Source organism: Cucurbita moschata, unplaced genomic scaffold (assembly GCF_002738365.1).
Source record: "Cucurbita moschata cultivar Rifu unplaced genomic scaffold, Cmos_1.0 Cmo_Scf00045, whole genome shotgun sequence".
In the NCBI taxonomy this organism is placed as follows: Eukaryota; Viridiplantae; Streptophyta; class Magnoliopsida; order Cucurbitales; family Cucurbitaceae; genus Cucurbita; species Cucurbita moschata.
Window position 1 is genome coordinate 23,495 of NW_019268561.1, and position 27,838 is coordinate 51,332.

The 27,838-nt window shown below is 36.7% G+C and overlaps 3 protein-coding genes across 9 annotated transcripts; 2 read left to right on the forward strand and 1 right to left on the reverse strand.

Annotated features, from left to right (window-relative positions):
- Positions 1-2,789: 2,789 nt before the first annotated feature.
- LOC111434582 lies at positions 2,790-9,070 on the reverse strand. 3 transcript variants are annotated; one of them, XM_023072028.1, is made up of 4 exons: positions 7,226-9,070; positions 3,763-4,021; positions 3,194-3,303; positions 2,790-3,097 (listed from the first exon to the last, which is right to left on the reverse strand). In XM_023072028.1, exons 1-2 carry the CDS (start codon positions 8,734-8,736, stop codon positions 4,018-4,020), a joined length of 1,515 nt encoding a protein of 504 aa, XP_022927796.1. In that variant the 5' UTR covers positions 8,737-9,070; the 3' UTR covers positions 2,790-3,097; positions 3,194-3,303; positions 3,763-4,017. The 3 variants fall into 3 exon arrangements, with proteins under 3 accessions (XP_022927796.1, XP_022927795.1, XP_022927794.1); XM_023072027.1 differs by having other exon boundaries at positions 3,666-4,021; XM_023072026.1 differs by having other exon boundaries at positions 3,194-4,021.
- A 133-nt stretch (positions 9,071-9,203) lies between these two features.
- On the forward strand, positions 9,204-17,940 carry LOC111434581 (general transcription factor 3C polypeptide 5-like). Of its 4 annotated transcripts, none has more exons than XM_023072022.1 (16): positions 9,204-9,615; positions 9,850-9,993; positions 10,877-10,988; positions 11,106-11,228; positions 11,341-11,433; positions 11,547-11,637; positions 11,948-12,011; positions 12,235-12,277; positions 12,872-13,043; positions 13,148-13,246; positions 13,585-13,653; positions 13,808-13,946; positions 15,670-15,868; positions 17,168-17,274; positions 17,349-17,388; positions 17,618-17,940. In XM_023072022.1, exons 2-16 carry the CDS (start codon positions 9,859-9,861, stop codon positions 17,782-17,784), a joined length of 1,653 nt encoding a protein of 550 aa, XP_022927790.1. In that variant the 5' UTR covers positions 9,204-9,615; positions 9,850-9,858; the 3' UTR covers positions 17,785-17,940. The 4 variants fall into 4 exon arrangements, with proteins under 4 accessions (XP_022927790.1, XP_022927791.1, XP_022927792.1 ...); XM_023072023.1 differs by having other exon boundaries at positions 9,216-9,620; XM_023072024.1 differs by having other exon boundaries at positions 9,216-9,609.
- A 6,172-nt stretch (positions 17,941-24,112) lies between these two features.
- Positions 24,113-27,277, forward strand: LOC111434636. 2 transcript variants are annotated; one of them, XM_023072102.1, is made up of 2 exons: positions 24,113-26,146; positions 26,387-27,277. In XM_023072102.1, exons 1-2 carry the CDS (start codon positions 24,160-24,162, stop codon positions 27,169-27,171), a joined length of 2,772 nt encoding a protein of 923 aa, XP_022927870.1. In that variant the 5' UTR covers positions 24,113-24,159; the 3' UTR covers positions 27,172-27,277. The 2 variants fall into 2 exon arrangements, with proteins under 2 accessions (XP_022927870.1, XP_022927869.1); XM_023072101.1 differs by having other exon boundaries at positions 24,113-27,277.
- Positions 27,278-27,838: the final 561 nt, after the last annotated feature.

The following is a 27,838-nucleotide window of genomic DNA, read 5'->3' on the forward strand; positions in this document are numbered from 1 at the left end:
GGGATACCCCCAATGAGATGATTGACACATGGGTCAGTTCTCAATGGATGTGTCGGAGGTTGGATTATGCACTTGCTAACTTGAACATATGTCGTAAATGGTTCAGCATGGACACGGGAGAGTCAAATGCTTGAAAAAGCTCAGATGAATGGATGTTTGGGATACCCCCAATGAGATGATTGACACATGGGTCAGTTCTCAATGGATGTGTCGGAGGTTGGTTTATGCACTTGCTAACTTGAACATATGTCGTAAATGGTTCAGCATGGACACGGGAGAGTCAAATGCTTGAAAAAGCTCAAATGAATGGATGTTTGGGATACCCCCAATGAGATGGTTGACACATGAGTCAGTTCTCAATCGATGTGTCTGAATGGATGTTTGGGATACCCCCAATGAGATGGTTGACACATGAGTCAGTTCTCAATCGATGTGTCTGAGTAAGCCAAGATGGTCGAGCTGTCTTGAGACATGGGATTACATCACGATGCATGGGATGTGTTGTTGGAAACCAAGATGACAATGAGATGTGACATTGTTGTGTCACACATGATTAAAGCGTCATGTGTGGCCGCAAGCTTGGATTTAGTACAAGTTGTGTTTGGTTAGCAAAGGCAAACCTCGTCGACGGTCCGATGAAGCCAAAGACTGAGCAAAAAATGTGAATAGAGCTTGAGTCTCCCTTAAAACTTGTCATGAGCATGTCAAGATTAAGACGTCGCACGGTTGAAGAAGTACATGACGCAAATCTTAATTTGTAGCTGACATTTCTTAGCTAGTTGGGCAACACCGCTCCTTGCTTGACGTGTGGTCCTATCTTTGCCTGACACGTGTTCCTTCTTCCTCAACCCTACACAAATTCAAGAATTCCACGAAGATTTTTTTAATAGTTTTTTTTTTTTTTTTTGGATTTTTGGATCTTTGTCTATGTAAGTTGAATCAACATGGTTTTTCACAAGGGTAGAGTTTTAATCCATCTTTTCAACAAAATTATTTTATACAATTTTTTAAATGCTTAGAGAATTAAATACTTTCAAATAGACTTAAAATACTTAAATTTAACATTCTTGACGTTCATCGAAACTCCACCTTTTTGTCCGATTCGACTCTGGTTTTCCTGAAGTAAGTTGTGTGAAAACCTTTCAAGGACAACATTGTGTTTTTGCGATCAAATCAGGTTGTGAAATTTAAGATTACAGAAAAGACCATTTTATTTCTCTTTAGGGGTGACCTATACTTACGCATATCTTTGAACATATTCAGCCACTTAGAATTTTATCCTAATTAGAGTCTTGAAATTTTGTATACAGATTTTTATGTGACCATCTCTAACAAGGTTTTGTTTTCTCCTCTTATCTCACAATTTCAAATTTGATCCTAATATATTAATAAATTAATTTCAAATTTAGTCTTGAACTTAAAAAAATAGATTTATGTTGCATTAGGTAAAGATTTATATTCCTTGAATAATCATCGATCAGTGTGATGAAATAGTCAATAGTCAATAGCCAATGTTATTCGGCTTGCCTTTTACATTCACCCGACACTTGGGTCGTAATGTATAAGCTCAAAGTGTTTTTTGCCTTGTAGCCTTATCCAATAGACTTATTTTTTACTAGTCTTTTGATCCATTCAAGTTGATGTTCATCAATATAACAATCAAAGTCAAGTGTCAGTCCTTTAGGAGAAAACAAAGTACAATTATTTTAGATTCTACAATCTTGAATGCATGTAATATAGTGAATACATGTAATATAGTAAATGTTAACATTTTAACCAATAAATTTAATGCTACAAAGTAATTCATACTACAAATATCAACTCCTAAGATTTGATGACTTGTTTTATGAGTTTCTGGTTGCAATGAAATTTTTCAAGATCGTAATTGGAACATCAACCAATGAGGATTGAAGAGAAGGATATTCATAAGAGGGTATTCTAAACAAGGTATGGCCATTATGAGCTCAATAGGATGTCCTTAAGATTGATGAATAAACCAATCGTGTTTATGGACCTAATGAATAGAGTGTTCAAGGAATATCTTAACATGTTTGCAATTGTGTTCATAGATGATATTCTGATACAATTTAAAATAAATGAAGATCATGAGGTGCATTTGAGAAAAGTATGGACTACCTTCAAAATTTGTATGTCAAAATTTTCAAGTGTGAATTTTGGCATGAGCGGGTAGCTTTCCTCGAGCATGTAGTAACACGAGGAGGTGTTACCATGGGAAGTTGTAACATATTGATCTCACCTGACCACTATTTGTAACGGCTCAGGTCCACCGCTAGCAGATATTGTCCTCCTTGGGCTTTTCCCTTTTAGGCTTCCCCTCAAAGCTTTAAAATGCATCTACTAAGAAAATGTTTCCACACCCTTAGGTGTTTTGTTCTCCTCTCCAACCAATGTGAGATATCACAATCCATCCCCCTTCAAGACCTAGTATCCTCGCTGGCACTTGTCCTTTCTCCAATCAATGTGGGACCCCCGCCAAATCTAGCCCCTTTAAGGCCCAGCGTCCTTACTGGCAAATAGTCCGGTGTCTGACTCTGATCCCATTTGTAACGATTCAGGTCCACCACTAGTAGATATTGTCCTCTTTGGGCTTTCCCTTTTGAGCTTCCTCTCAAGGATTTTAAAACCCGTATGCTAGGGAAAAGTTTTTACACTCTTATAAAGGGTGTTTTGTTCTCCTCCCCACCAATGTGAGATATCACACTACACAGTTTTCCCATTAACAATATTTTGTACAAGATTTCTCTTAGATAGTTGACCCTCTTACTCAGTTGACTAAGAAGGGGAGTGCATTCATCCAGTATAAGATTATTTTCAGAAACTCGAACAAAGATTGGTTACAAACCCAATTCTCATTGTGCCAATACAAACAAGAGAATCCTTCGAGAGGGAACTTGGATGTGTTTTAATGCAGCATATGGCTTACGCACCTCATCAGTTGAAGGATTATGAGCACAACTATTTGGAGTTTACAGTGGTAGTTTTCACTAGAAATTTGGAGGCATTGCCTGTATTGCAAGAAGACTCAAATCTTTACGAATCATAAAAGTCCAAAGTACCTCTTCACTGACTCACTGACCTGAAAGTAGTAAAAGATTATGATCTAGACATACAGTACCATCAAGAAAATGCGAATGTTGTGGCAGATGCATTGAGTAGGAAGTCAAGGACATACCTTAGCATTGATCATTGAGCAAGTTTCCATTCATACAGGCATGGAACGTGCTTGGATAGTTGTGATGATGGGAGTAGTTAAACCGCAGTTAGCTAGATTAACAGAGCAGCCTACATTGAGACAAAGAATTGCTAAATAGATGGAACCATACATGTTGGCATTGGTTAAAGAATGAAAAAGGAAATGTTTCACTCTAGGAGGAAATACCAACTTTTTCACTCTAGGAGGAAATACCAACAAAGACTCGAAACTCACAACTTTCGATATATCCTAGTAACACCAAGATGTATCAAGACTTAAAGAAGTACTTTTAGCGGCGAAGTAGGAAGGTTAGACAAAAGACGGTAGGTTTATTACAACCTCTAAATGTGTCCGAATAAGTGGGAGGGTGTATATAGTAGATTTTGTTATAGGATTTTCTATAAAATGCTAAAGGCCATACCGTGATATGAGTCATAATTGACCGACTTACCAAATCGACGCACTTCATTCCTAGGAACGTCTATGTATCAAACATTGGAAGATATAGCCATCTACATCTTATGAAATTTTCTTATAATAACAATTACCAACAATCAGTATGACACCGTTCACATATTCCAGTTGATGAGGAAGCAAGTGGCGGCCACAGGTGGCTGCGATGGAGTGAGGAGCTACAAACTCAACCTCCATGTTTTATAACTCTTCAGAGACAGAAGCTGAGTTTTTTATCAAAGAGTTGCTTGCAAATTGGAAAGGCAGACCCTAAGCCTTCATATTCAGTGTTTAAGAACATTTTGTTCATTTCCTTTGCAGAAATGTTCCTGTGGGAACTGCATTCTCCCTTACCTGTCAATATGAGCAACATACGTATTACAACATCTGTAAAGCAGAGGAGACGATATTTTCGAACATTTTCGAACATTTTTCTCACTAACCCATCTTTGAAAACATGAACTAATGTCAGTTTTTCGAATTTATAAGCAGCAACACATTATCAAGAACATGCCCTGAACATATTTAACAACATGAAAATCCTTCTGATGGGCAATGTGAGATAGGCAAGATAAATGTAGAATGAAAGGGAAGGACTATGCAGCAAGCAAATGAAAGAGCATCTGAACAAACAAAATAAAAATAATCGAACATGCGTTCAACATTTGATTAAAAACCTTAATGGATGGATGGATGGAGCCAATAATTATGAATACCATAAGAAATAATTTTTCAAACGATGCAACCAAATAAAGTTTTAGAATAGTACTGCCAAATCAGGATGAAACTTGGATTATGAGCCCAAAAAGACTACTGCTTGAATGCAAAACAATTTGCTAGTAACTGGCACTGTAATCCTAGTCAATGGTTATGAATTTCCCAAATCTAAGCTTCCAGTGTTGGGAAATCTCACGTCATTGCAAGCACTATTGAAACTTCCCATCAATTCCCTTTTGAATCTCTTATAGAATAGAATTGTAACGACCCAGATCCACCGCTAGCAGATATTGTCCTCTTTGGGCTTTCCCTTTCGGACTTCCCCTCAAGGCTTTAAAACGCATCTACTAAGGGAAGGTTTCCACACCCTTATAAAGGGTGGTTTGTTCTCCTCCCCAATCAATGTGGGACATCACAATCCACCCCCCTTCGGGGCCCAGCGTCCTCGCTAGCGCTCTTTCCTTCCTCCAATCGATGTGGGACCGCCCTCAAATCCACCCCCTTTGGGGCCCAGCGTCCTCGCTAGCGCTCTTTCCTTCCTCCAATCGATGTGGGACCGCCCTCAAATCCACCCCCTTTGGGGCCCAGCGTCCTTACTGGCACACCACCTCGTGTCTACCTCCCTTCGGGGAACAGCGAGAAGGCTGGCGCACATCGTCCGGTGTCTGGCTCTGATACCATTTGTAACGACCTAGATCCACCGCTAGCAAATATCATCCTCTTTGGGCTTTCCCTTTCCGGCTTCCCCTCAAGACTTTAAAACGCGTCTACTAGGGGAAGGTTTCCACACCCTTATAAAGGGTGGTTTGTTCTCCTCCCCAACAAATGTGGGACATCACAAGAATCTATCCCCAAAAGTAGTGGCAACAAAAATTCATCACTACAGTAAAATGGAAGCAAAAAGATCGCTTCGTTTACTACTTCTTTGGTGTCAAGGTTATTTTATATAATAAGCGTTGTCAAGAAAATGCAGAGCTTCAAAATCCTTTAACCCGATCACATGCACAATAAGACACTAAATCGGGATAAATAATAGCAAAGGTACGTGCAATCTTTAAATAACCTCCTATCTAAGGACTTGAAAACACTAACAGAAGCTTTACCAAGGAACATTCTCTTTGCTAAACTTATTTGAGACCCAAACATGGAAAACACCTTTGGGTAATAAGCTCATCCTACGAACAATAAGATTGAAATCATACATTGTGAACTGTGGCTTCCATTAATGATTTGGAAGAGAATATTTGCCCAATAACTCATTTAAATTGTGGTCTATATACCCACCCTCCATTTATAGCCTTTTGACATCCAAGTGAAAAAGCATCTGAAGAGAACTTCAGAAGTGAGTCTTTAATCTCAATGGTCGATTCCACTTAATAGTGAGTGATCAACCTCTGTATCCCTTACTAAATTCCTTCGGATTGTGAACTTTGGTAGTTTCCTTTGAGATGTGAGTCTTAGTATCAATCACTTGTTGAAAAATTTTCATATTTCCATAACCTTATCCAAGATCAAATTAGAATTGGAGCTTAGGTTCTTCCATGGTTTCTTGTCTATGTAACTGCCAAATTGTACACGAGTGAAATTTCCATAATATCAAGATTGAAGAAATGCAAAAACAAGTGAAATGACTAAGTGAAATGACTATATCTAGTGTGATGTCCCACGTTGGTTGGGGAGGAGAACAAAACACCATTTATAAGGGTGTGGAAACCTTCCCCTAGCAGACGCGTTTTAACGCTTTGAGGGGAAGCCCGAAAGAGAAAGGCCAAAGAGGACAATATATTGCTAGCGGTGGATCTGGGTCGTTACAAATGGTATCAGAGCCAGACATCGGACGATGTGTCAGCCTTCTTGCTGTTCCCCGAAGGGGGTAGACACGAGGCGATGTGCCAGTAAGGACGCTGGGCACCAAAGGGGGGTAAATTTGGCAGGGGTCCCACACGATTGGAGGAAGGAAAGAGTGCCAAAGAGGACAATATCTGCTAGCGGTGGATTTGGGTCGTTACAACTAGTTTCTTAATCCAGTAGATATAGAGAGATCAGAAACCTTTGTGAAAGTGAATTCAAAGAGAATTCTAGAAATGAGTATTTTCCTTCAACTTTGTATCTCTATGGTGAATTTGTCATTAAGTGGTGAATTTGTTCATCTCAAAGTCAGCCAACAGGCATTTGATATTCTTTAAGAAACTCAATAGGAAGTATCGACTACAACTTGGAAAAAGTGCAAGGCGACCTTGCAAAGCTTTATAGGAATATCTTATCTTGTCCCAAATTTAGGGTTATCAAAAGGACTTGTACGCCAAGGGCTAACCTAAACTGACTCGAAACTCCAAACTAATAGGTCAAAGTTTGATTATTGAGAAAGCTTTAGATCTCTTTGGATTAGGGCACACGTAAAAGTTTCCCAAGCTTGTCAATGGTGCTCTTCTACATTACAAACATTGTAGAGCACAAATCACAGCAGCAATAACCCTTGTACTGAGTAGGGAAAGATATATCAATAAATCTTATGGATGGCCCCTAATCTCTAAGAGGTTGAAGGTGATTTTGGTGGTAATGGACGAGTATTGTATGCTCATCGCTTTGCACCAGAAGCAACCATTTATGATACAGATAGTATACGTAAAACATATATTGAAACAAATTTAAATTGAATGACGTGAAACGTTAATACAGTACTTCTACCCGGATAAAACTCAGTCTAAAACTAGTATGCACCACTAGAGCTAGCTTAAAAACAAACAAGTCAATATCTAGTTTATATCCAAGTTCAAGCTAGATAGTTATATATAAAGATAACCTTAAATAATACGCTGCAGAGAAAAGCACGATGCTCACCTTCCTCCTTGGTTACTGATTTCATGAACTGGATTCAGGCCAGATGATTGCAGAGGAACGGCATGGCAGCCAAATGAGGAATTTGAAACTACTGGAAATTTCTCAGTATTAATTAGAATTGCTGCAGATGATGATGGAACGCCCAAGCACGTTCCATCAACAAGAATGTTGGGTTTACAATCAGGCGTTCTCTTCAGTTTTGAATTTCGCTTGCTATACTTCAACAAATATCGTTTAGTAGTATCCCTTCTCCTATACTTGAAGAAATAGTGATAGGGCTTTGCAATGCACCTGCACCTCTCATCCCCGGGCAGAGCGGACTTATCTTGTTTGTGTGGCAGTTGATGATCACAACCAGCACTCCTTAACTTAATTGACCTGCTCCTCAAACCATCTTTTGGTGGCAACTCCTGGCAAGCATTACCCTTTATAGGCATAGGATCTTTACCCATGGATTCTCGATTGATTTCTAATGGTGCGACGTGATCTTCAGAAGCAGCTTTATCAAGAGAGTAGCATACACTGTTATGTATCAAAACTCGAGGGGTTTTACGGAAATCGAACTCCTTGCTATTCAGGGCTCCTATCGATGTGTCGCCATTGTCTACCCTCACATTCTCACAGGCCATGTAGTTCGAGTTCACCGAACAAAAATTCTTGGAAAGTCTTGGAGAACTATTCATAGCTCGGTGCAACTCAATTGCCAACTCAGCGTCATCGGTAGATTCCCTAGACTCTTTGGCAGTGCTTTCATCCCTCTGGGCTACCAAGTTTAAGGCGTCGCTAGCCAACTCGAAACCCGTCCTATCAACAGCAGTCTTTTTCAGCGCGTGTTCTCCAGCTCTAACCGCAGCATTACCTTTCTTCTCCACCGAACAATTTGAATCCTTCAGTATTGCAGTCAATGATTTGCAGTCTCGGCTAGTTGAAACCTTAGAACTCTGCAAATCCAAAGCATGGATATTCTTTCTCCTAATTTTCCTATTTTTCAAAATAGCCCTAGCAGTGACGATTGGTTTAGGAACCCAACAATCAATACACACAGAAAACTCAGAACCCGAAGAGGAATACGACCAAGGAGCAACTCTACTATACTGAGCAAAACATTCCGTATGAACCCGACGGTTACAATCACAGCAATTAAAAGAATCGCCTCTGGAATCACCAAAACAGTAAGAACAAACCTGAGAAGATTCGACAAGAGAGAAGCACTTCTTACAAAGAAGAACAATCCGCCACTCGCTGTAGAGGGAATTAAGCCTCGAACGACCGTCAACGACGTCAATACGAAATCCACAAGCATGACATTCCGAAAAATCAGGCAAATCCCGAGTTCTCTTTATCGGACCAGCCGCTTCCGGCTTGGCGGCTGGAGTTAGGTTCAGAGGAACCGAAGAGGAGGAAGAAAGAGAAGGCGGCAACGGCGGTGGCGGCGGTGGTGGCGTTCGCGTTAATCGTCGTCTAAAGAAGGTTTTGTGCTCTTTCTTAACAATTTGAGTGGCTGATTCCATGGAGAGAATTGCGTATGAACGTGAATTGCGAGGAATTCATGGACATCGACTGAATTGGGAACAGAGATTTAGGGTTTATAACGACAAAGATTATAAAAACTAAAATTCCCTATCTTGATAATGGAATCTTCTTCAAATCTTTCTTGATTCTCCCCAGATTTTCCACCATTAGTAACCAAAATCAAACTTGCTAGGACTAGTTCGTTCTGATTTTAGTACAAATTTTGTTTAAATCATTCAAAACACCAAGATTTTCAGTTCCATAATTTTGTCAGTATGGCCCGTTTAATTGCTTTACTTTTAGCCCACAACCTGAAAGCCCAAAGATTATGAACCCTAATTCATTATCCTTTCCCCTTATTCCCGGTTGCCAAACGGGTCGGGTTATTCGAGTTGGGTCGAATCGGGTCGATAGCGCGAGCCGGGTCGGCTTCTTCCTTCTTCCTCCCCGCGACGGTCTTCTCCTTCTTTGTTCTTCGTGGTTGCAGAAACGGCGATTCCTCCTCCTCCTCCTCTTCTTCGATTTTTTTCGTCGCTCGCCCACGTTCCTTCCTTCCTCTGCTTCAGCCTCTGACCGTCCGGCTTTGTCTACGAGCAACAGTCGTCTTCGCCAGCTTGTGGCCTCGAGTTTCTCCTCGGCGTGCACCGTGATTGCGAAGGTGGATTCTTAACGTTGCGAGATCCTCCGTTGGAATCTCTCCCGTGGCGTTGCTTCGACTCCAATAAAAAACACTTGAGGTTTTCACTCTCCTCCTTCAAACTCGCTCTCTCTGATTTGATGAACACCTTGGCCTCTCGAACCTACCGGAATCAAGAAGGAAATCGGGGTGGTTGGTTTACCCACGCCTTCTGTCAGCCTCTGTCCTCCCTCTGGCCAGTGTACGGCCAGCGGCTTCCTTCGTCCTTCCACCTTCTTCTCTTTCTATTCATTTATTTCTCATCTGTACTGGTTATTACAGCTTGACTTATGCACATGCAACTATGACTATCTGTACATTTTCTTTGCCTTTGTTGAATTCGTTTTTATGCCATGTAAAATGTTGTGTTGCCATTTGAAAAAAAAAAAAAAAAATCTGTGTGGCTAAAAGTAGAAGTGAATTGTGTCTATAACAGGAATTTAGAATGGGGAAGCTGAAAGACAACACTATCTCAGGGTTCTTACCTACTGCCCAGGTTTTTGCAGTTCATTATCCTGGTTATCCTTCGTCCAAGCGACGGGCAGTTGAAACTCTAGGAGGAAAACAATCAATTCTCAAGGTACAATTAATAGTTGATATCAAATAATTGGAAATCATTTTGAAATGTCTCACCGTTCCTTTTATTTCGATTTTCGAGTTTTTCTCTTGGTATAAATCCTGATTGATTTGTAAATCTTTTGTTTTCGATAATAAACTGATGCTTCCTTGTGGAAAGAATATCATTCTTTGGAAGTTGAAGTTGATCAAATTGTGGGATTTTTTTCCCATTTTTTTGTTGATTCTCTTTTTATTTAGTTTTACAACGTGACATAATTTGATTCAAGTAATTCCATTTCTTTTCATGCTTAGAATGAATTCCATTAAATAATGTTACCCTCTATTGTGAAAAGTGTATTATAGAAAGGTTAAAAAGAGGACTTTTGCTTCTGACTTTATTTAGTGGAACATCTTGTGTACAGTGGGGAGGGTAATCGTATATGTAGGGAAAGGAGATGAATGTGTAGGGAGAATTGTGAATGTTATCAAAGTAGATGGTAGGGAAGAAGGGTTATCAGCTCTCTTAGAAGAGTTAAGTTTAGTGTTTTGTGAGTCTGAATCAATAGAATAGTAAGGTGATACCTTACACACAATTCTTTTTTCACCTCATCCGTGCTCAACATATCATAAAAAATGTCCAAAAGAATGTGACTTTGCGCTTTGAGGAGGTTATAATGTATTAGAGACCACATTGGAAGAGGAATCTTCAGGAGTGCAAGGGGGAAAGTGAAGAGTGCTAGAAGGAAAGTGAGGAATGCAGTTCCAATTATTTATAGATCAAATTTTTTGTATATAACTTGCTACATTTGCATTGTTTTCTTAATTTAATTCGTTCGATTTCTTTCATTCTATCTTCTTGTTTCAATAATTCAGATTTCTTCTTTAAACCTTATGTGGTGATCTAGGTTCGTGATCTCCAATCAAATAAGTTAGAGCTTCGCTTTAGGCCTGAAGACCCATATTCACATCCAACACATGGGGAGCTTCGTCCATGCAGTTGTTTTCTTTTGAAAATATGTGAGTACATGTACCTTTATTTATTTATTTTTATTTATTTATTTATTATTATTATTATTATTATTTTGAGATTTGAAGCATACAAAATAACTAACTCAAGAATTGATATGATGAAAGGTCACCCAAAAAGTGATTCTACTGAGGGAATCAAGAAAGTTGAAAAAGAAGTACCTAGAGAAGATGAAATAAACCTGGACTTTGAGATGGTTGCTTGCGTGCCTGAAGCATATCATTTTGAGGGTTTGTTGGGATTTTCATTATCTTCTGCTAAGTCTTATGATTTAGGTTTTTGGGTCATATCTGAATATCTATTAAGTTCTCTATTCTAATGTTTATTTCAATTTATTTTAAGGCATGGCTGACTACCAACATGTTGTTGCTACTCATGCGGATGCCACCAAGAGGAAGAAGGGGAGTTGGACAGAAATGCACGAGCCATGTTTAGGTGTTATTTTTGTATTTAATGTGCATATTATTATTCATTTGAGAGGGAAACATGGCTGCTATGAATTGTCATAAATTTATTAAATGAGTAAATGGTAAATTTGATTTATGCAGGGAAGGTTAATGCCATTGATGTGGACAAGGAGGATACTATGATTTTAGTTCCTCCATTATTTGCGTTGAAGGATGTGCCTGAAAGTTTAGTGTAAGGATCTTTTACGTCTATCATTTGGTTATATTAAGTATCTATTCTTTATTTGTACGCTTCCAACATACCTCATAATTTCTTTTTATTATACAATATTAATTTTTTCTGCAATGGTAAGTAAATTTAAATAATCCAGACTATTTGTGAGAGTTTTATCAAATCATAGAGACCATTTATGAGATTTTATCAAACATAAGGATGAAATTCGAACTTTTAAAACCGTAGGGACTAAATTCTAATTTTCCTCAAACCATAGTATCAAATTTGTAATTTATCTAACATATTACTATTTTGTTTTATTTTGTAGGTTAAAAACACCTTCCATGTTTACTCCGAGAAAGAAACAAGAAACTCCACATACTCCTTGTGAGGTAAAAGCTTTCTTGCAGCTAGACTTAGAGTAGAGATTTATTTACTATCTATATTATTATTATTATTATTATGTGCTATTGGTTTTCTCATGTATGTGTCTTCCATGTATTTGTATTTTGTATTGGATGCAATTAAATAATGATTTGTATATTGGCCATTTGCAAGTGTTATAGCCATTATGAAGATGATATTGACTAATATGCTTGTTTCCATGTTTTGCAGGTGGATATAGAACCTGTTCTTGCAATTGATTTTAACATTAAAGATATCCTTGTTTACTTATATGCTACTAGATTTTATTTATGAAATTTTATTTTCTCTATTCCTGCGAAAAATTAATAATATATTTTGGTTGCAGGAGTATTTCTGGTTTCCCTTCAGCCACTTTTCATGCATTTTACTTGTGAAATTTACAGTATGATAAGTGATGTACATGATAAATATCATTTTTTTTATTTTTTATTGAGTTGTATTAAATAGACCATTTAAAATTTCTTGATTGGATCACAGCAAGTTTTAATCAATGATGGGGAAAAATGATAAGTAAAACACCAGAACGAACTAAAACACTGAATTAAAGAAAAATAAAAACCAAACCAATGCGTACATAATTCCAAGAATAGGTCTGAAAAATTGGCCATCTAGATTTTGTTGAATCTTTAGTCATTCGTAGGTTTCTTTCATGAACTGATCTATTTAAGATTATTATTTCTCTATGGTCATCTGTAGGTTTGATACTGCGTGTCTTTATGCTCCTAAAAGTCTTGAGGTTTTCTAAGAGTTGAATTTGTTTACGTGAACCTTGAAAGCAGTCTTTTCTTTTTGTTGTACCTTCTTTTATTGGACTTAACATTCTTACATATTCCAAAGACTGTAATCTGGGAGAAATACGTACCCCAAGGGTCAGAGGAATGGGATTATCAAGTTGCTGTGTCTAATTTGTTCGAGGAACGTCCTATATGGCCGAAGGAGTCTCTAGTCGAACGAATGCTGAAGATGGGCTTAGTTTTTAGACATGGAGTGTTTAGAAGGTTTTGACCTCCATGCTATACTTTCTGTCCATAATTTTTTTCTTTTTATCATCCATAGATAGAACTCGTGTTTGTGTTGTCTTAATTCTTTTTTCAATGTGCAGGCTTCTTTCTAGAATTGCATATTACTTTTCCAGTGGACCTTTCCAACGATTTTGGATAAAAAAGGGTTATGATCCTCGAAAAGATTGTGATTCTCGCAAGTGAGCACTTTGCTTAAATGATAGCAGCTTTTTATATTTTAGTTTCTTCCCTTCGTTCCTCGGATAATTGTATGTAAATACATTCCATGGCTAAGAAATAAACCTGACTTGTAGTTGGGTTTTACTGATTTATGGTTCTTTCTAGGGACACGGTTAACGACATCTCAATGAGAAAGTAACTTGCATCATCTCAATGAGAAAGTAACTTGCATCATCTCAATATGATGATAAACACCACGTTTATTAACAAATATAAACACCATATAAGAAATCATAAATATCATTTAAGTTATGAATTGACTGCTCTGTATTATTTATTGACGTTTTCATTATAACAGATACCAACGGATTGATTTTCGAGTACCACAGTCATTACGAAGTTATTGCAATTCCAATGCTTCCAATGAGTAAGTTTGCTTTTACCATAAATTCTATACAACATAAGGCAATAAGAACCAGAATTTCATAGCAACGCATTGGGGACCTATGCTGATTGGTATTGAAATAGTTTTTCTTTTGTTACCTCATCATTTATGTGTTTCAATTTTTCCTTTCACACAGGATGAGTTACGCACACGAAAAGATATGTGCATTTCAAGTTTTTCCTCACAAGTTTCAAACATCATTACAACTTTTTGAACTTGAAGATGAGTATATTCAAGAAGAGATAAAAAAACCCTCCGAGGAAACATCTTGTTCGGTGAGTTTACCCTCAAATATCACCTTTTACCTTTCTGAATATTATTCGTTTTAATGAAATGGCAAAAGTATGCTCATCTTAACTGGATAGAAGCGAAGAGAAAATGGCTGGATGTTTCCCTCAATTTATCAAGTTTTCTAGTTTTATCATCAAATTTCTCGATTTTGAAATTCAATTAGTAGCAACTTCACGCATCTCTTGGTGTAATTATTTTTTATAATACTTATCTAAAATTCAAAATCTTACTAATGTTCTTGCAACTAAATGTGGTAGGGTATGTGGTTGTATTGTGAGATTAGTCGAGTGCACTCAAGTTGGTATAGAAACTCTTGGATATTGGAAAAAGTATTGCTTAGAACACTCAACTAAGAAGCATTGACTATGTCAAACATCACTTCCACACTTTCTTCGGGACTCAAAATGCAATTGTATGACACTTGTTCTCACTCTTGAGCAAGTCAGCCGATTCAAATTTGGAATGCCAATGATAAAATTGGCCTTTCTTGCAACCTCCACCTCTTGAGCAAGTCAGCTGACTCAAATTTAGAATGCCAACGATAGAATAGGCCTTTCTTGCAACCTCCACCCCATTTTTGCGAAAATGATTTTAGAGCCAGGGTTAGATAAAAGATTTTTGAAATCATTGGAAAACATTTGTTATATGCTTTAACAAATGTAGAAATAATCGACAGCTAGGTATATTTCTCTATCGATAGCATATAACAAATGTAGAAATAATCGACCGCTAGTTATATTTCTCTATAGTACATTTTGAGGCAAATTGCCTTTCACAAGAATAAACTTCGAAAATGGCAAGAAGTTCTATGGCAATAAAAAAAAATAAGGAAACTTAACTATTATGTTAAGTGAAAGGCACACATGAAAGCACAGTAAAAAGGGTTGGAATGAGTATGCAATCACATGCAACGTGCTCTAGATATGTATGACTATAGTACTAGAAATGCTCTGGACATGTGGCTGATGTACAAAAAAATGTGATTTTATTATTAGTGATATTTGTTATCCAAGCAACTGACTTGTGATTTCAAAATAGATTATTAGGACCTCTAAAAACTAGTAAAAGAAATGAACTCCAATTAATTGGGACCTCTAAAACGTCAATGGAAACTCCGATTGTATACAGTAGAAGAAAGCTTAAAGGTCCTTCAAATGAAAAGAACGTGTTTTTGTAAATTATTGAGGATACAGAATGAGAGATCTTGAGTTCAGCAATTATTTAGGCCTCAATCGAAGTCAATGAACAAGTGAAAGTCATTTTAGAATGTTTTGTTTCTTTCCTTTATGTAGCTTTTCATCAGGTTTCTTATAAAAAATAGGACTGAGTATAGTTATCTGTCAAGCAAATAAATTAAGGATGTTTCTATCCGGCGAGTTACTTGTGCTTGAAGATTTATTTAGGGAATCTCCCAAATCATTGGAGATAGACAATTTTGATTGTATTGAAGACTGATGGAACCACGTGCAGTGTGGAAGATCCTTGAACAATTTTTGTTCTTTTTCAGTTTGTTTCTTGCTTTAAAGAAAAAGGGGAAAAAAAAAGAAGACTTTTTTGTTAGGTTCTAGTGTTCTTTCTTGTTTTCTATCCAGAAAGAGGAAGGAAATTTAGAACACTTCATTAGACTTCCTTTGCATTTTTTTTATGAAATTATAAATATGCTATTGTTCGTTTGGGATCTGAATTCACATTTTTTTGCACATGCAGTATGAATCCGGATGGTTTTCTCTGCGTATCCTAAATTGTTTACGACAACGAATCATGATGAGGTTTTTATTAGTGTTCCCAACGGCAGATGCTGAACCTTTACTCAGAGCAGCCTCCGAAAACTTTGAAAAGTTGAAGAGGGATATTAAAAAAGGCTGCTTAAAAGTTGATCAGGGCGGGGACCATCAAGCCAATCCAGGTTAAATTAAAATTCAACACTCTCTTCTTGTGTGTGTGTTTCCCTGTGTTGACCTTTTTTCTTTTTAAATCTTTTTTTCCGTTTGGGAAAGAAACATAGCATGGATGCATGATTGAAAGTAAAATTTCCAGAAACAGTTGATAGGAGAATAGAAATCTAGCTATCAAATTGAAACATAGAGATAGTAGAACAACGACTTATTAAGAGAGACAGAAGAGTATTAACGTGGAAAAAACCATTAGTTCCAGAAATAATATGCTTTCATATTAAGAAGGGTAGGCTTTATGTTGCTTCTAGTTTTCGTTGTGCGACTTCCTTTACTTTTTGTGCATTTAATTAACTTTTGATTAATGAATTGAGGAAATGTTAATCTATTTGTGAATTTAAACTTATTTTGGAGTGAAATAATAGTGGAAATCAATGGGGGATGTATAGAGATATTATGTTGATTGACAACATTTTATGTTCCAACAAAAAAATTGGAACAAGTAGAAAGAGATGTAAGATAATTTCATAGAAACTAAATTTTTTTCCATTCACTAGTCATAGTACAATGTAAAATTACATAAATAACTAACATATTACAGTAACAATAATATATATGTTAACCCCTTCCCAAGTTGTCTCAAGAAGTTCCTAGCAAAATTAGGTTATTAAACAAATTGACCCATTTCCCCAATAATAAATAAATAAAAAACCTCCACATCCCAAGGCAATGAACGTTATTAGAGATTTCTTGTAATGATTAGTTACTAATTTTTACTCAAAATTTTTAATCTCCACCCTTTCTCTTATAAAATAAGAGAACTAACCAAGCCCTAATAGTCAAGGACCATAATAAAGGGCTTAGCGAGAATGGGTTCAGTTCAAGACCAGGTAGCCATACATAGATTGAATTTCCGAGTTTTCTTGACAACCAAATTGTAGGGTAGCTGGTCTGGACCTTCACGAATATTAAAGAACTTAACAGTAATAATGAACTATTTTTCCCTTGTTGGTTCTGATAACAATACTTTTCAAAATTCAGTGAAGCCTATCCAAAGGTTTTGAGAATAAACAGCCTTATTGATTGGAGTGCTTTGGTATTTCCAGATTGAAAACTTCTTAATGGCGTTCTTGTTCTAAATTGTTCATTGATTATGCTTTTCATGATATTTGAGTTAATTGATTACTTCAATAAATAGTTTTTTCACTTCTCGATAAGAAAAGAAACAACACCACGTCTCTGCTATTTCCAATATTTAGGCTTTGGTTTATTTGTCAATGGACATGGTCTTAAATGCTGATTGTGTTTTGTAGCTGTGATCAATGATGACAAACTGGAAGCTAATTCCGGAGAAGATGAAGATGGCCTAGCAGTTGAGAGCGGCGATGAGGCATTAGATGAATATGACGAATTCAATATGGTAACTGTACAGTTCATCTCATCCCATTCATATACTAATTCCAATGTATCTTCTAAATTTTTCTTATTTTGTAGGTGGGTGACGATGACGAGATCTCTCTGCAGTCGCATTCATGTAATTACCCACCTCCTTTACAAATACCGATTCTTTTTCTTCTCGAAGTCTTGTTGTTAGAATTACCTTACTTGAACAAGATCTGTTCTATAGATTGGACACAATTGCCATGAGTTCTAAAGTTTTGTTGTTAGATCTAAGGGTTGATAGTAAGTTGTTTAGGCTGCTTGGTTGAGAGAGAGTTTCTCTTGTTGAATGTGCGTAGTCACCTCATGGTTTTTCTCATCAGATCTAAACATGGACGATGTTTCAAGAACACATTTGCAAGAGTTATTTGGTAGCTTTCCGTCGATGGATGAAGACGACCAAAAATTGGACGATGGAGATGGCAGCGAGGAAGAGTATCAAATATACGAGCAAGATAGTGATATCGACTCTGATGACGACGACTCATAGCTCCCTTTTGTTTTGTTTATTTTTCTCTTGAAGATTGTGGGTTAGTTTAATTTTTATTGATTAGTTTTGCTTAATTGTAATTTTAATAATTTATCAGTTAGTGATTTAGTATCTCTTTGTAATATCTATTCTTTATCAATCATGATCCTTAAGATCTTCTGGGTGTTTATAGTTTCCAAGCATAATGGAAATTTGGAAACAAAACAATTCTGTACCTTTCATTGATTGTTGCCTTCAACTTGGCAGGTTTAAGTTAACGAAACTCTAATTTGATGAATTAAAGTGGCATTGGTGACCCGAATCATATTGTTTTTTAAATTTTGATACAAAATTGTTCTTAGATTGGAGTGCATGTGTAAGGGTTATCGGTTTATATTTTACGAAACAGATGTCGAAATGGCAAAAAAATAAGATAAAGTTGCGCCTTATCTATGTACCTCTCTGGACTTTTAGACTTTTGGCTCACAATAAAGTTAAGACCCTAATCGAGTAACTCGGTCTTATCTATGTACCTCTCTTGAAAAAAGAGCTTCTAATAACAGATAGATACAATAAGTTAGAACCAAACCAGTTTGAGGTAATTTGGAAAATCGTAAGGAGAATAAAAGTTGAGTAAAACTACAAAAAAGAAAAAAAAAAATTGTTACGAAACTAATCAAAATAGTTTAAGAAGTAACAAGAGTGAGTATTAAATAAGCTCTACTCTTACCCTAAATCGTGACTATACATGTCATAAACTTATGAGATGTGACTTCGTTGTGAATCTAATCTTGATGGCTTGGGAGACAATATGGTTTTATGAGATCGATCGTAGGTGGCGAATCTTAAGTAGGGACTACTAGATGGCAAATTCTATTTAGAACCATAACATCATGCCAAGATCAGAAAGGAAGCATCCCTCGTGCCTCCATCTACTAAGTATCCATGTGATCCCTGACCCAACAACACATTGGTTTACGAAGCAGAAGCATTATTAGAAAGCCACGATTCGTTTCCACACACGATATCGACACATTCATTGCTCATTGAATTCTAAACATAAGGTATAGTCCAATCGAGACTAATCTAGGTTTGCCTCATCGATACTAGATCTTAAAACATACCAATTTAGGTAAGTATCACGACATCCCACCAATTTAGGCAAGACATCTCACAAACTGTAGTGAGGAATGGATCACATGGTATACTAGAATGGAGATGAACGTAACGTTGTCTCTGACCACGAAACTATACATAGGAGTTTCTGGATTACTCTCGAGTTCATGGAGTGAGTTGAAATTAGCTTAGCCTCTATGGCACTGATAACTTGTCCTAATTGAGGCTTGCTCATGCTCTATAATTATATTCTACCTAGAACATCCTCCAGGGTGCTTATTCTTGGCATAATTTGTAACATGAGTAAACAAGCTAGAAAAAATATCACTAACGATGCTTGAGTTCATTCATACATACGCCTAATTTTCCCGTTTAGCAGTTCTTATTTGAATCACTCCACAAGATAGCTTCATCAAAACTATTTGAATGACCCTAACATACAAATCTAAATGCAAAGGAATAAGCTCGTGGTTTAAGAAGCATAATATGCCACTATCATTTTGATATTCAAAATTTTCATACTAAAACAATAACATGAATGACTATTTATAACCTTGAAACAAAGCTTAGAGTAACCTATGATCGATTGAGAGGTTGTAACTCTCATGTCCATCAATACCATAATGATTAATAACTAATTGTAACTTAAAACCTTAAAAATAATAGTCTAAAATTGAAAAATACAGTGAAACCTTCCTAAATCCAAACATGTATGGTACAATCTTGTCATCCACCATAAAGTATTTGTGACATGATTAAGACACCTTATTTTTGTATCACAGGTGAAGTGGAGTTGCCATACGTACTCCCCAACTTTGGGCGACTACATGACCTGTAAGATAGGTTCGCCAGCTAACCTCTCATGTATGACGAGTAGGCTAGTACTCATCATGTTGTCCCCACCTGATATAGAGAGTTTGTTGAGATAGCGCCTCAACATCGAATATTGGTTACCGTTGCGCCAGAGAGGGGTGAACTTATCACTCAACTTATCCTCGACGCCATAAAAGGGTGGACTACCTCCTCCAAACCTAGAGGGATTCGTGAGTAGCTAAAGTATCGTTCAAAACTTCGAAGTACTCCATATACTAGCGGCAAAAAAAAAATAAAACTTACCCACTTTTCTCCACTAACCTCTCATCCCAATCCCATCCTCTCTCCTCGACGGACAGCACAATATCACCGTTAGTCCAAAAATAAACATAAAAATGACAGATTTGAGAAAAAAAGAAAGTAAAATGGCTCTCAACATGGCAGATTTATAGATTTTGGTCTGTTATTACCATAAAATCCTATCTCATATTTCTTTTTGCTTATAGTTATGGTTATAAGAAATTAATTTAGGATCAATCTTCTTTCTTTTATGCAATATATTTCCGGATCATGTAATAATCAAATCTCATTTTCACTTATCCAATTAATTAGATTTTTGTTGGCAGTTATATAAATATGTAAGATTAGGCAAACAATCCATTAAAATTGGCCAATAATATCAGTTTAGAAAATAAATACTGAGTTGGAGTAAAGTCTGTTTAGAGAATGAAAATCTATTTACACAATCAAAAAATGAGGTGGGAAGATTGAGGAAAGAGATAATTGGCCAAAGTAGATTAGAGATAGTTTTATAGATTCGAACTTGAAACTGGTGTCATGGGCTCACATAGGTTGACTTGGATTTCAAATGACAAAATCAAACTTTCATTATAAATATATTCGTGACAACGACTTAAGCTAACCAGGTAAGTGGCCTTACTATCGGCATGGTTATATTTGATGTTGACACGTGCATGTGGTTCTGCACGTGTCATATATACTAATATGTGTGAATTATCTGTAAATCGGTATGTAGATATTATGTTTATGTTATGTTATAATATGTGGATTGTATGATAATAATTATGGTACGATGTGTTCAAGGATATGTTTGAGATAAGATACGAGAAGGATGCACAAAACGAAATGTAACGATAGGAGTAAGATACGTTCATAAAACGTTAAGGTTAGGTTACATACTGGAGTGCTATGGATAGAGGAGATTGATGAAAGAATATGGTTAGGATATGGGTAGAAAGGATAGGTTTGTGATAGATTAATACAACGATAGCTTTATGATACGTTCCTGTGATGATATATGACTAAGGTACGTTCACGTAACGATATGACTATGATAGGTATAAGAATGTTAAGGCTATGATAAGTTAGGGAACGATATAACCATGAATTGTTTACGATATGACATGTTTATGATACGATATATTGTGATGTGATATGTTATGTTTAGATTGTTTTGTGTGACCATTGAGGTAATTGTTATATGAATTGCACGTTATGAAATGACATGTTAAGAGCATGGAGCGTTATGTTATGTTCTCTAAATTGTATGTATACAGCATGTTATGAATAACATGATATCACGATAAATGAAATGAAATGTAACCCCGTTAGGATTATGTATGATACGTAGACTGAAAAAATGAGAAATGACATGTTAAGCATGAAAGATAATAGCGGGGATATATTCATTAATGATAAAAGTAGAAATATTGGGGACCTCATGCATTTGGGGGGATACCCCTATTCCATCACGAGGGTATGGACGCGTACATCCAATGGCAAGACAACGATCGTTATGTTTTGCATAGCGTTGCCGTGACGGTTATTAATTCTAACGGTGTCCAGCCTAAGGAGCTCCCCGAGTATGCTCGCCCGATAAGGAAAGTGGCCCAGCGGTGTACGAACTGACTGGTGAGCCCATACTCGCATGTATGGGCTATGTGTAGAGTATATGATACATGTCCAAATTACCTGTTAAGACAGTACTGTAGGAAAATAGATTGAAAGGATAGGTCCCGTCATTGCATTCGTTTGTTCTTGCATTTAACCCCAATAGTGGGGTCATTTCCTGAGTATTTCCTTATACTCAAGCCATGTGCTACTACATTTTTCAGGTTAAAGCAAGACTTTCCTGTACGACTGACAACGGCATCGCAACTCAAGACCATGACACAATAGTTGTATTTATTTTCTTAGGCTTAGGCTAGAATATGATGTTTTTAACTTAAACGCTTATTTATTTTAGTTATCTTTTGTTGTGTCATTTTAAAGATGTTTTCGAAACACGTAAGTCCATAACTGTGTTTTAAGAGAAAGAAATGTTTTATGGAATTTAAATGAAGTCTTCCAAATTCAATGTTTAGAATATGTACACAGTAGCGACCTTAAATTAAGTAGAAAATTTCGGGTCGTTACAGGCTAGACTCAAATTTCTTAGAGTTTAGAATAAGGTTCATGGATATCTACTACGTTAAGATTGCGATGAGAGTCTACAAGTAGATTATTTAGTATTTTTATGCTCACCATTTTTCTTTCTTTTTCAGGTATTCTTAAGCTATATGTTGAGGTGGAGGAACATTTGAGAGCTGTGGTGTCATGGAGGGGTCGTTCCGGAGCGTTATTCCATTTTTGTACTGGAGTCTTTTATTTATGAGTTGTAATTGTACTTCGAACTTTTTTCCCTGTTTGTAATAAATTTGGACTCATTTCAGGATTCAGAATTCAGAATCAGGTTGTGACATGCCCTATGCCCATGAGTCAGAACATGTTTGTATTCAGATCAGAATTCAAAACTTGTTTGTGAGAAAATCGGGTCATGACACGCTCTATGCCCATAATTAAAATTATGATTCATAATTCAAAATTAAGATTTGATGGACCCAACATTCCTTACGACATAATCAAATTACTTTCCTCACAAACCAATACAGGTCCTTTTAGCAAGTTTTGTTCCCACTCAAATGCTTTCAAGGAAAATTCTCAAGAGGTCACAAAACATAAAATTGATCTAAGCTAAACACGATTAATTTTCAAGTTCCTGTCATTGACCCACAAAAAAGGAAGGTCGCCTTGTTGATATAGGTAATAACTTTCAATTCCTTTTAGCGTCTTAGTCATCTTATCTTCATAATCCCTCTCATTCGAGTATGATAACAATTCATTCATATACTACTCATCTGCTCAGACATCATATTTGTGACCTTCGATTTTGTAGAAATGTATTTCATGGGATTCTTTATGTTTTTCTTTTTTTTCCATGTATGTTAATAGTTTTCTTTTGAAACTAATTCATAGTTCACTATTTAAACCAAAATGAAATGTAGAGTAAACACAAAAATAATCTTTTTTTAGAAAAAAAGATCTATTTTTAAAAATGCACGTTTTTTTTTTCTGGAGAAATTAATTTTATAAAAAAGAAATATGTAAAACATTATGGTTCAATGTTTAAAAGAAGTGGGTCATGGGTTTTGAATGGTCAAAGAATATTTTAAATATATGAATTTAAGGTCAAAGAAATATATTCCATTCAAACTAACAAAAAGCTGCGACCATTATACAACGAACTCATTTATGCACCCGATAAACTTAAGTGAACATACTCATGTAAATTCTTCATAATAAACTAGGCTTCTAATCGCCGCTCATGATCCTGAGTACAAAGTCTACTGAAAACGTTTTGATCTAGGTTAACGTGTAAATCGCACTAGTTGTAGTCTTATAATCTTAACTAAGTTCTCTGATGCAAATGCATGCTTCGCTGGGGAGATATACCAATCGGTTACCCAAGCACATAATCCATAATTTAAACTTCGTCTTGATCATATGTGGGAGCTAACGAGGTATCTTGGAATATAAGGGCGGCTAGGTGATTTAATGCAGATTTCTAGCAACAAGTTGATGTGCAGCTCTATGCACAGGTCATGGTTTAGATTGAAAACGGCTCTGTGCACATGTCATGGTTTGGTTAATCTAACTCTAATACAGAGCTACATAAACAGAAATTAAATCTCAAGGAAACAATGTAGCACATTATGTGTAATAGACCAAGTCTTTTTCTTTTTGGGCTTTCCCTTTCGAGCTTCCCTTCGAGGGTTTAAACCGCGTCTACTAAGTCAAAACGCGTGTACCATGGAAAGATTTCCACATTCTTATAAATAGTGTTTTGTTCTCCTCTCTAATCAACGTGGTACATTACATTACATTATGGATTTAATTTTAAAAGAAGTGAGGGATCTAAACAAAGAAGAATATTAATCTCTTTTAAGTCAAAGAACCATATTCCAATGAAAAGAACATTAATCTTTTATCTTTTAAAAAGCATCAATCTTATCGTCTTAAACTTTGATTCCACATTCAATGAGTTCTATAAATACCCACAGCTACTAACCAAACAAAACCACAGCAAAGAAGCACAAAGTTTCCTCATACTATATATCACACTAGGCCATGAGTGTTGCAGTCAAGGTTTGCGGCCAAGTACCGGCTGAGGAGAAGTGGATTAAAATCCCCGATGTTAGTGGCCACTGCGTGCAAGAGGTCGCAAAGCTTGCGGTGGAACAGTTCAACGTTCAACATGGACACAGTCTTAAATACGAAAGCATTCATGAAGGATGGTATTGTGAACTGGGTCAAAACAACCTAAAGTACCGTCTTCATATTAGGGCGATAGACTTTCTTCAACGCTCTCTCTTGTATGAGGCACTTGTGTTCGAAGAGAAACCTAAGTTTGAAAGAATCAGAAAGTTGATATCTTTCATCTATATATTGAATCCTGGACACTATGTTGGGCCGGTAGATCCACCCAAAGTATTGAAGTGGATTAAAATTCCTAATCTTCGAGTGCCATTTGTGCAAGAAGTATCAAATTTTGCAATTGATGAGTACAACAAAAATGGATATGGCATAAAATATGTTGAAATCTACGACGGTTCGTATGCGGAGATGGGTCAAGACAACATAAAGTTTCACGTTCGTATTAAGGCGAAAGATTTGTTTGGACGTTTGTGCAGCTACGAGGCTTTTGTTCTCGTCAAACATTTGTTGTCTAAGAAAATCATGATTTTCGAAGGTTTTAGGATTTGCGATCCAATAAAGATTGTGCCCGAGTGGATTCTAATACCTGATTTGAAGGCGCCTGGCTTGCAAGTGGTTCTAAAGTTTATGTTGGAACAGTTAAAACTTAAATTTGGAGATAGGTTGAAATTTGATAGCATTTATGAAGGTTGGTATTTTGAGTTGTGCCCAAACAGCCTAAAGTATCGTTTCCATGTTAAGATGATAGACTTTTTGGGGCGTTCTTTCAAAATTGAGGTTATTATTATCGAAGAGAGACATGACTTTCGAAGAATCTTGAAGCTGGACTCTATCAGTTTCATAGTAATTCCTGGACCTTCGGAGAAGATGTGGATAAAAATTCCTATTCTTCTAGCACCATTAGTGCAAGAGTTAGCAAACTTTGCCGTGGATGAATATAATAAAGGCGGAGAAGGCCTAAAATTAGTTGAAATCTACGACGGCTGGTTTATGGACCTGGGTCAAGATAACATAAAGTTTCGTCTTCATCTAAAGGCGAAAGACTGGTTGGGACGTGTACGCAACTATGAGGCTGTTGTGCTTGTTGAGGACTTTATCTCCAAGAGAATCAAGATTCTCGAATCTTTCAAGTTTTTAGGTCCACCATCGCTTCCATCCCGGTGGATTCAAATACCTAATCTTAAGGAGCCTGGCTTGCAAGTGGTTATAAAGTTTATGTTGGAACAGATCAAAATTAAATTTGGAGATAGTTTGAAATTTGATTGCATTTATGAAGGTTGGTATTTTGAGTTGTGCCCAAACAGCCTAAAGTACCGTTTCCATGTTAAGATGATAGACTTTTTGGGGCGTTCTCTCAAATTTGAGGTTATTATTATCGAAGAGAGACGTGACCGTCTAAGAATCTTGAAGCTGGTCTCTATCATTATCATAGTAGCTCCTGAACCTCCAGAGAAGAAGTGGATAAAAATTCCTGTTCTTCAGGCGCCATTAGTGCAAGAGTTAGCAAAGTTTGCCGTTGATGAATATAGTTCACAAGGAGAAGGCCTAAAATTAGTTGAAATCTATGACGGCTGGTTTATGGACCTGGGTCAAGATAACATAAAGTTTCGTCTTCATCTTAAGGTGAAGGACTGGTTGGGACGTATACGCAACTATGAGGTTGTTGTGCTTGTTGAGCAATTTTTCTCCCAGAGAATCAAGATTCTTGAATCTTTCAAGTTTTTAGGTCCACCGAGTGTACCCAAGTGGATTCAAATACCTAATCTTAAGGAGCCTGGCTTGCAAGTGGTTATAAAGTTTATGTTGGAACAGATCAAAATTAAATTTGGAGATAGTTTGAAATTTGATTGCATTTATGAAGGTTGGTATTTTGAGTTGTGCCCAAACAGCCTAAAGTACCGTTTCCATGTTAAGATGATAGACTTTTTGGGGCGTTCTCTCAAATTTGAGGTTATTATTATCGAAGAGAGACGTGACCGTCTAAGAATCTTGAAGCTGGTCTCTATCATTATCATAGTAGCTCCTGAACCTCCAGAGAAGAAGTGGATAAAAATTCCTGTTCTTCAGGCGCCATTAGTGCAAGAGTTAGCAAAGTTTGCCGTGGATGAATATAGTTCAAAAGGAGAAGGCCTAAAATTAGTTGAAATCTATGACGGCTGGTTTATGGACCTGGGTCAAGATAACATAAAGTTTCGTCTTCATCTTAAGGCGAAAGATTGGTTGGGACGCATCCGCAACTATGAGGCTGTTGTGCTTGTTGAGCACTTTTTCTCCAAGAGAATCAAGATTCTCGAATCTTTCAAGCTTCTCGGTCCACTGGTTCCAGGCGAGTGGATTCCAATACCTAATCTCAAGGAGCCTGGCTTTCAAGTGGTTATAAAGTTTATAGTTGAGCAGCTCAAAATTATATCCGGAGATTGTTTGAAATTCGATAGCATTTATGAAGGTTGGTATTTTGAGCTGTGCCCAATCAGCCTAAAGTTCCGTTTGCATATTAAGGCGATAGACTTTCTGGGACGTTGTCTCAATTATGAAATTATTATTGTCGAAGAGAAACGAATTTTCAAGATGGAATCTATCATCGTCATATCGTCTCCTGGACACTGCGTTGGGCCTGTGGATCCACCCAAGGTCGAGAAGTGGATTAAAATCTGTAATCTTCAGTTTTCGTTCGTGCAAGAGGTATCAAAGTTTGCGTTGGATGACTTCAACGTTAAATCTGGAGATAGCCTCAAATACGATGGCATTTACGATGGTTGGTATATGGAGATGGGTCAAGACAACATAAAGTTTCGTATTCATTTAAAGGCAAAAGACTGTCTGAGTCGTGTGCACCACTATGAAGCTCATGTGTTTGTAAAGAACTTTCTCGGTCAAAGAATTAAGATCGTCGAATCTTTCAAGCTTATCGAAAGGAAGTGTTAGAAACTCCCCTCTTCGTATCATGTAACATGCGAGGGTTACTAAAAACCGCATGGCTATCTATAAAGAAATAGTCATGCGAGAATGAAATAAATCTTTTTTAAGTATACATTCTTCCGTGCCCAACATCATACATCTATCAATCTTTTATATTACGAAGTCTTCCTTATTAGATTAATCGATAATTAAAGTTTAACATACGAAAGAGGGGTTCAAGATGAATTAAGTGTCGATAAAATAGATATGGGAATTATTTTTATGATGGGTAGCTTATAGGATTTGGATTTAATATGATCAATTTCAGAACCTTCCTTGGAAAATGTAAGCAAAAAGGCAAAGAAGATGATTGAATGTTAATGCTAGACGGGTTGAAAACGATATGACAGTGGACGAGCTATGTGTAACACACGAGCTCGAGAAGTATGGAATTTTTTGATATTCTATTAAATTTTAAAATTGTCAAATTTTATTGAGGACCTTAGAGGACCAATATCCTAAAATACTTGGAAGAATCCCACGAACTCAAGAAAAAGGGAATAAAGTCAACTTTGGAGGGTAAAACGGTCTTTTCAGCCCCTCGCTATTTAAGGGGTCGGTGTTACCCTAATACAACCTTAATTAGGTGGAGGAAGAGGAATATAATTTAACAACCCACCCACGGCCAGATGAC

Excerpts from the sequence above, each read along its gene's own strand:
- LOC111434581 (XM_023072022.1), top strand. The coding sequence starts at position 9,859 with ATGGGGAAGCTGAAAGACAACACTATCTCAGGGTTCTTACCTACTGCC. Across the intron at positions 11,638-11,947 it reads GATGTGCCTGAAAGTTTAGT|GTTAAAAACACCTTCCATGT; the intron begins GTAAGGATCTTT and ends TTTATTTTGTAG. Across the intron at positions 13,044-13,147 it reads AGACATGGAGTGTTTAGAAG|GCTTCTTTCTAGAATTGCAT; the intron begins GTTTTGACCTCC and ends TTCAATGTGCAG.
- LOC111434582 (XM_023072028.1), bottom strand. The coding sequence starts at position 8,736 with ATGGAATCAGCCACTCAAATTGTTAAGAAAGAGCACAAAACCTTCTTT.
- LOC111434636 (XM_023072101.1), top strand. The coding sequence starts at position 24,160 with ATGAGTGTTGCAGTCAAGGTTTGCGGCCAAGTACCGGCTGAGGAGAAG.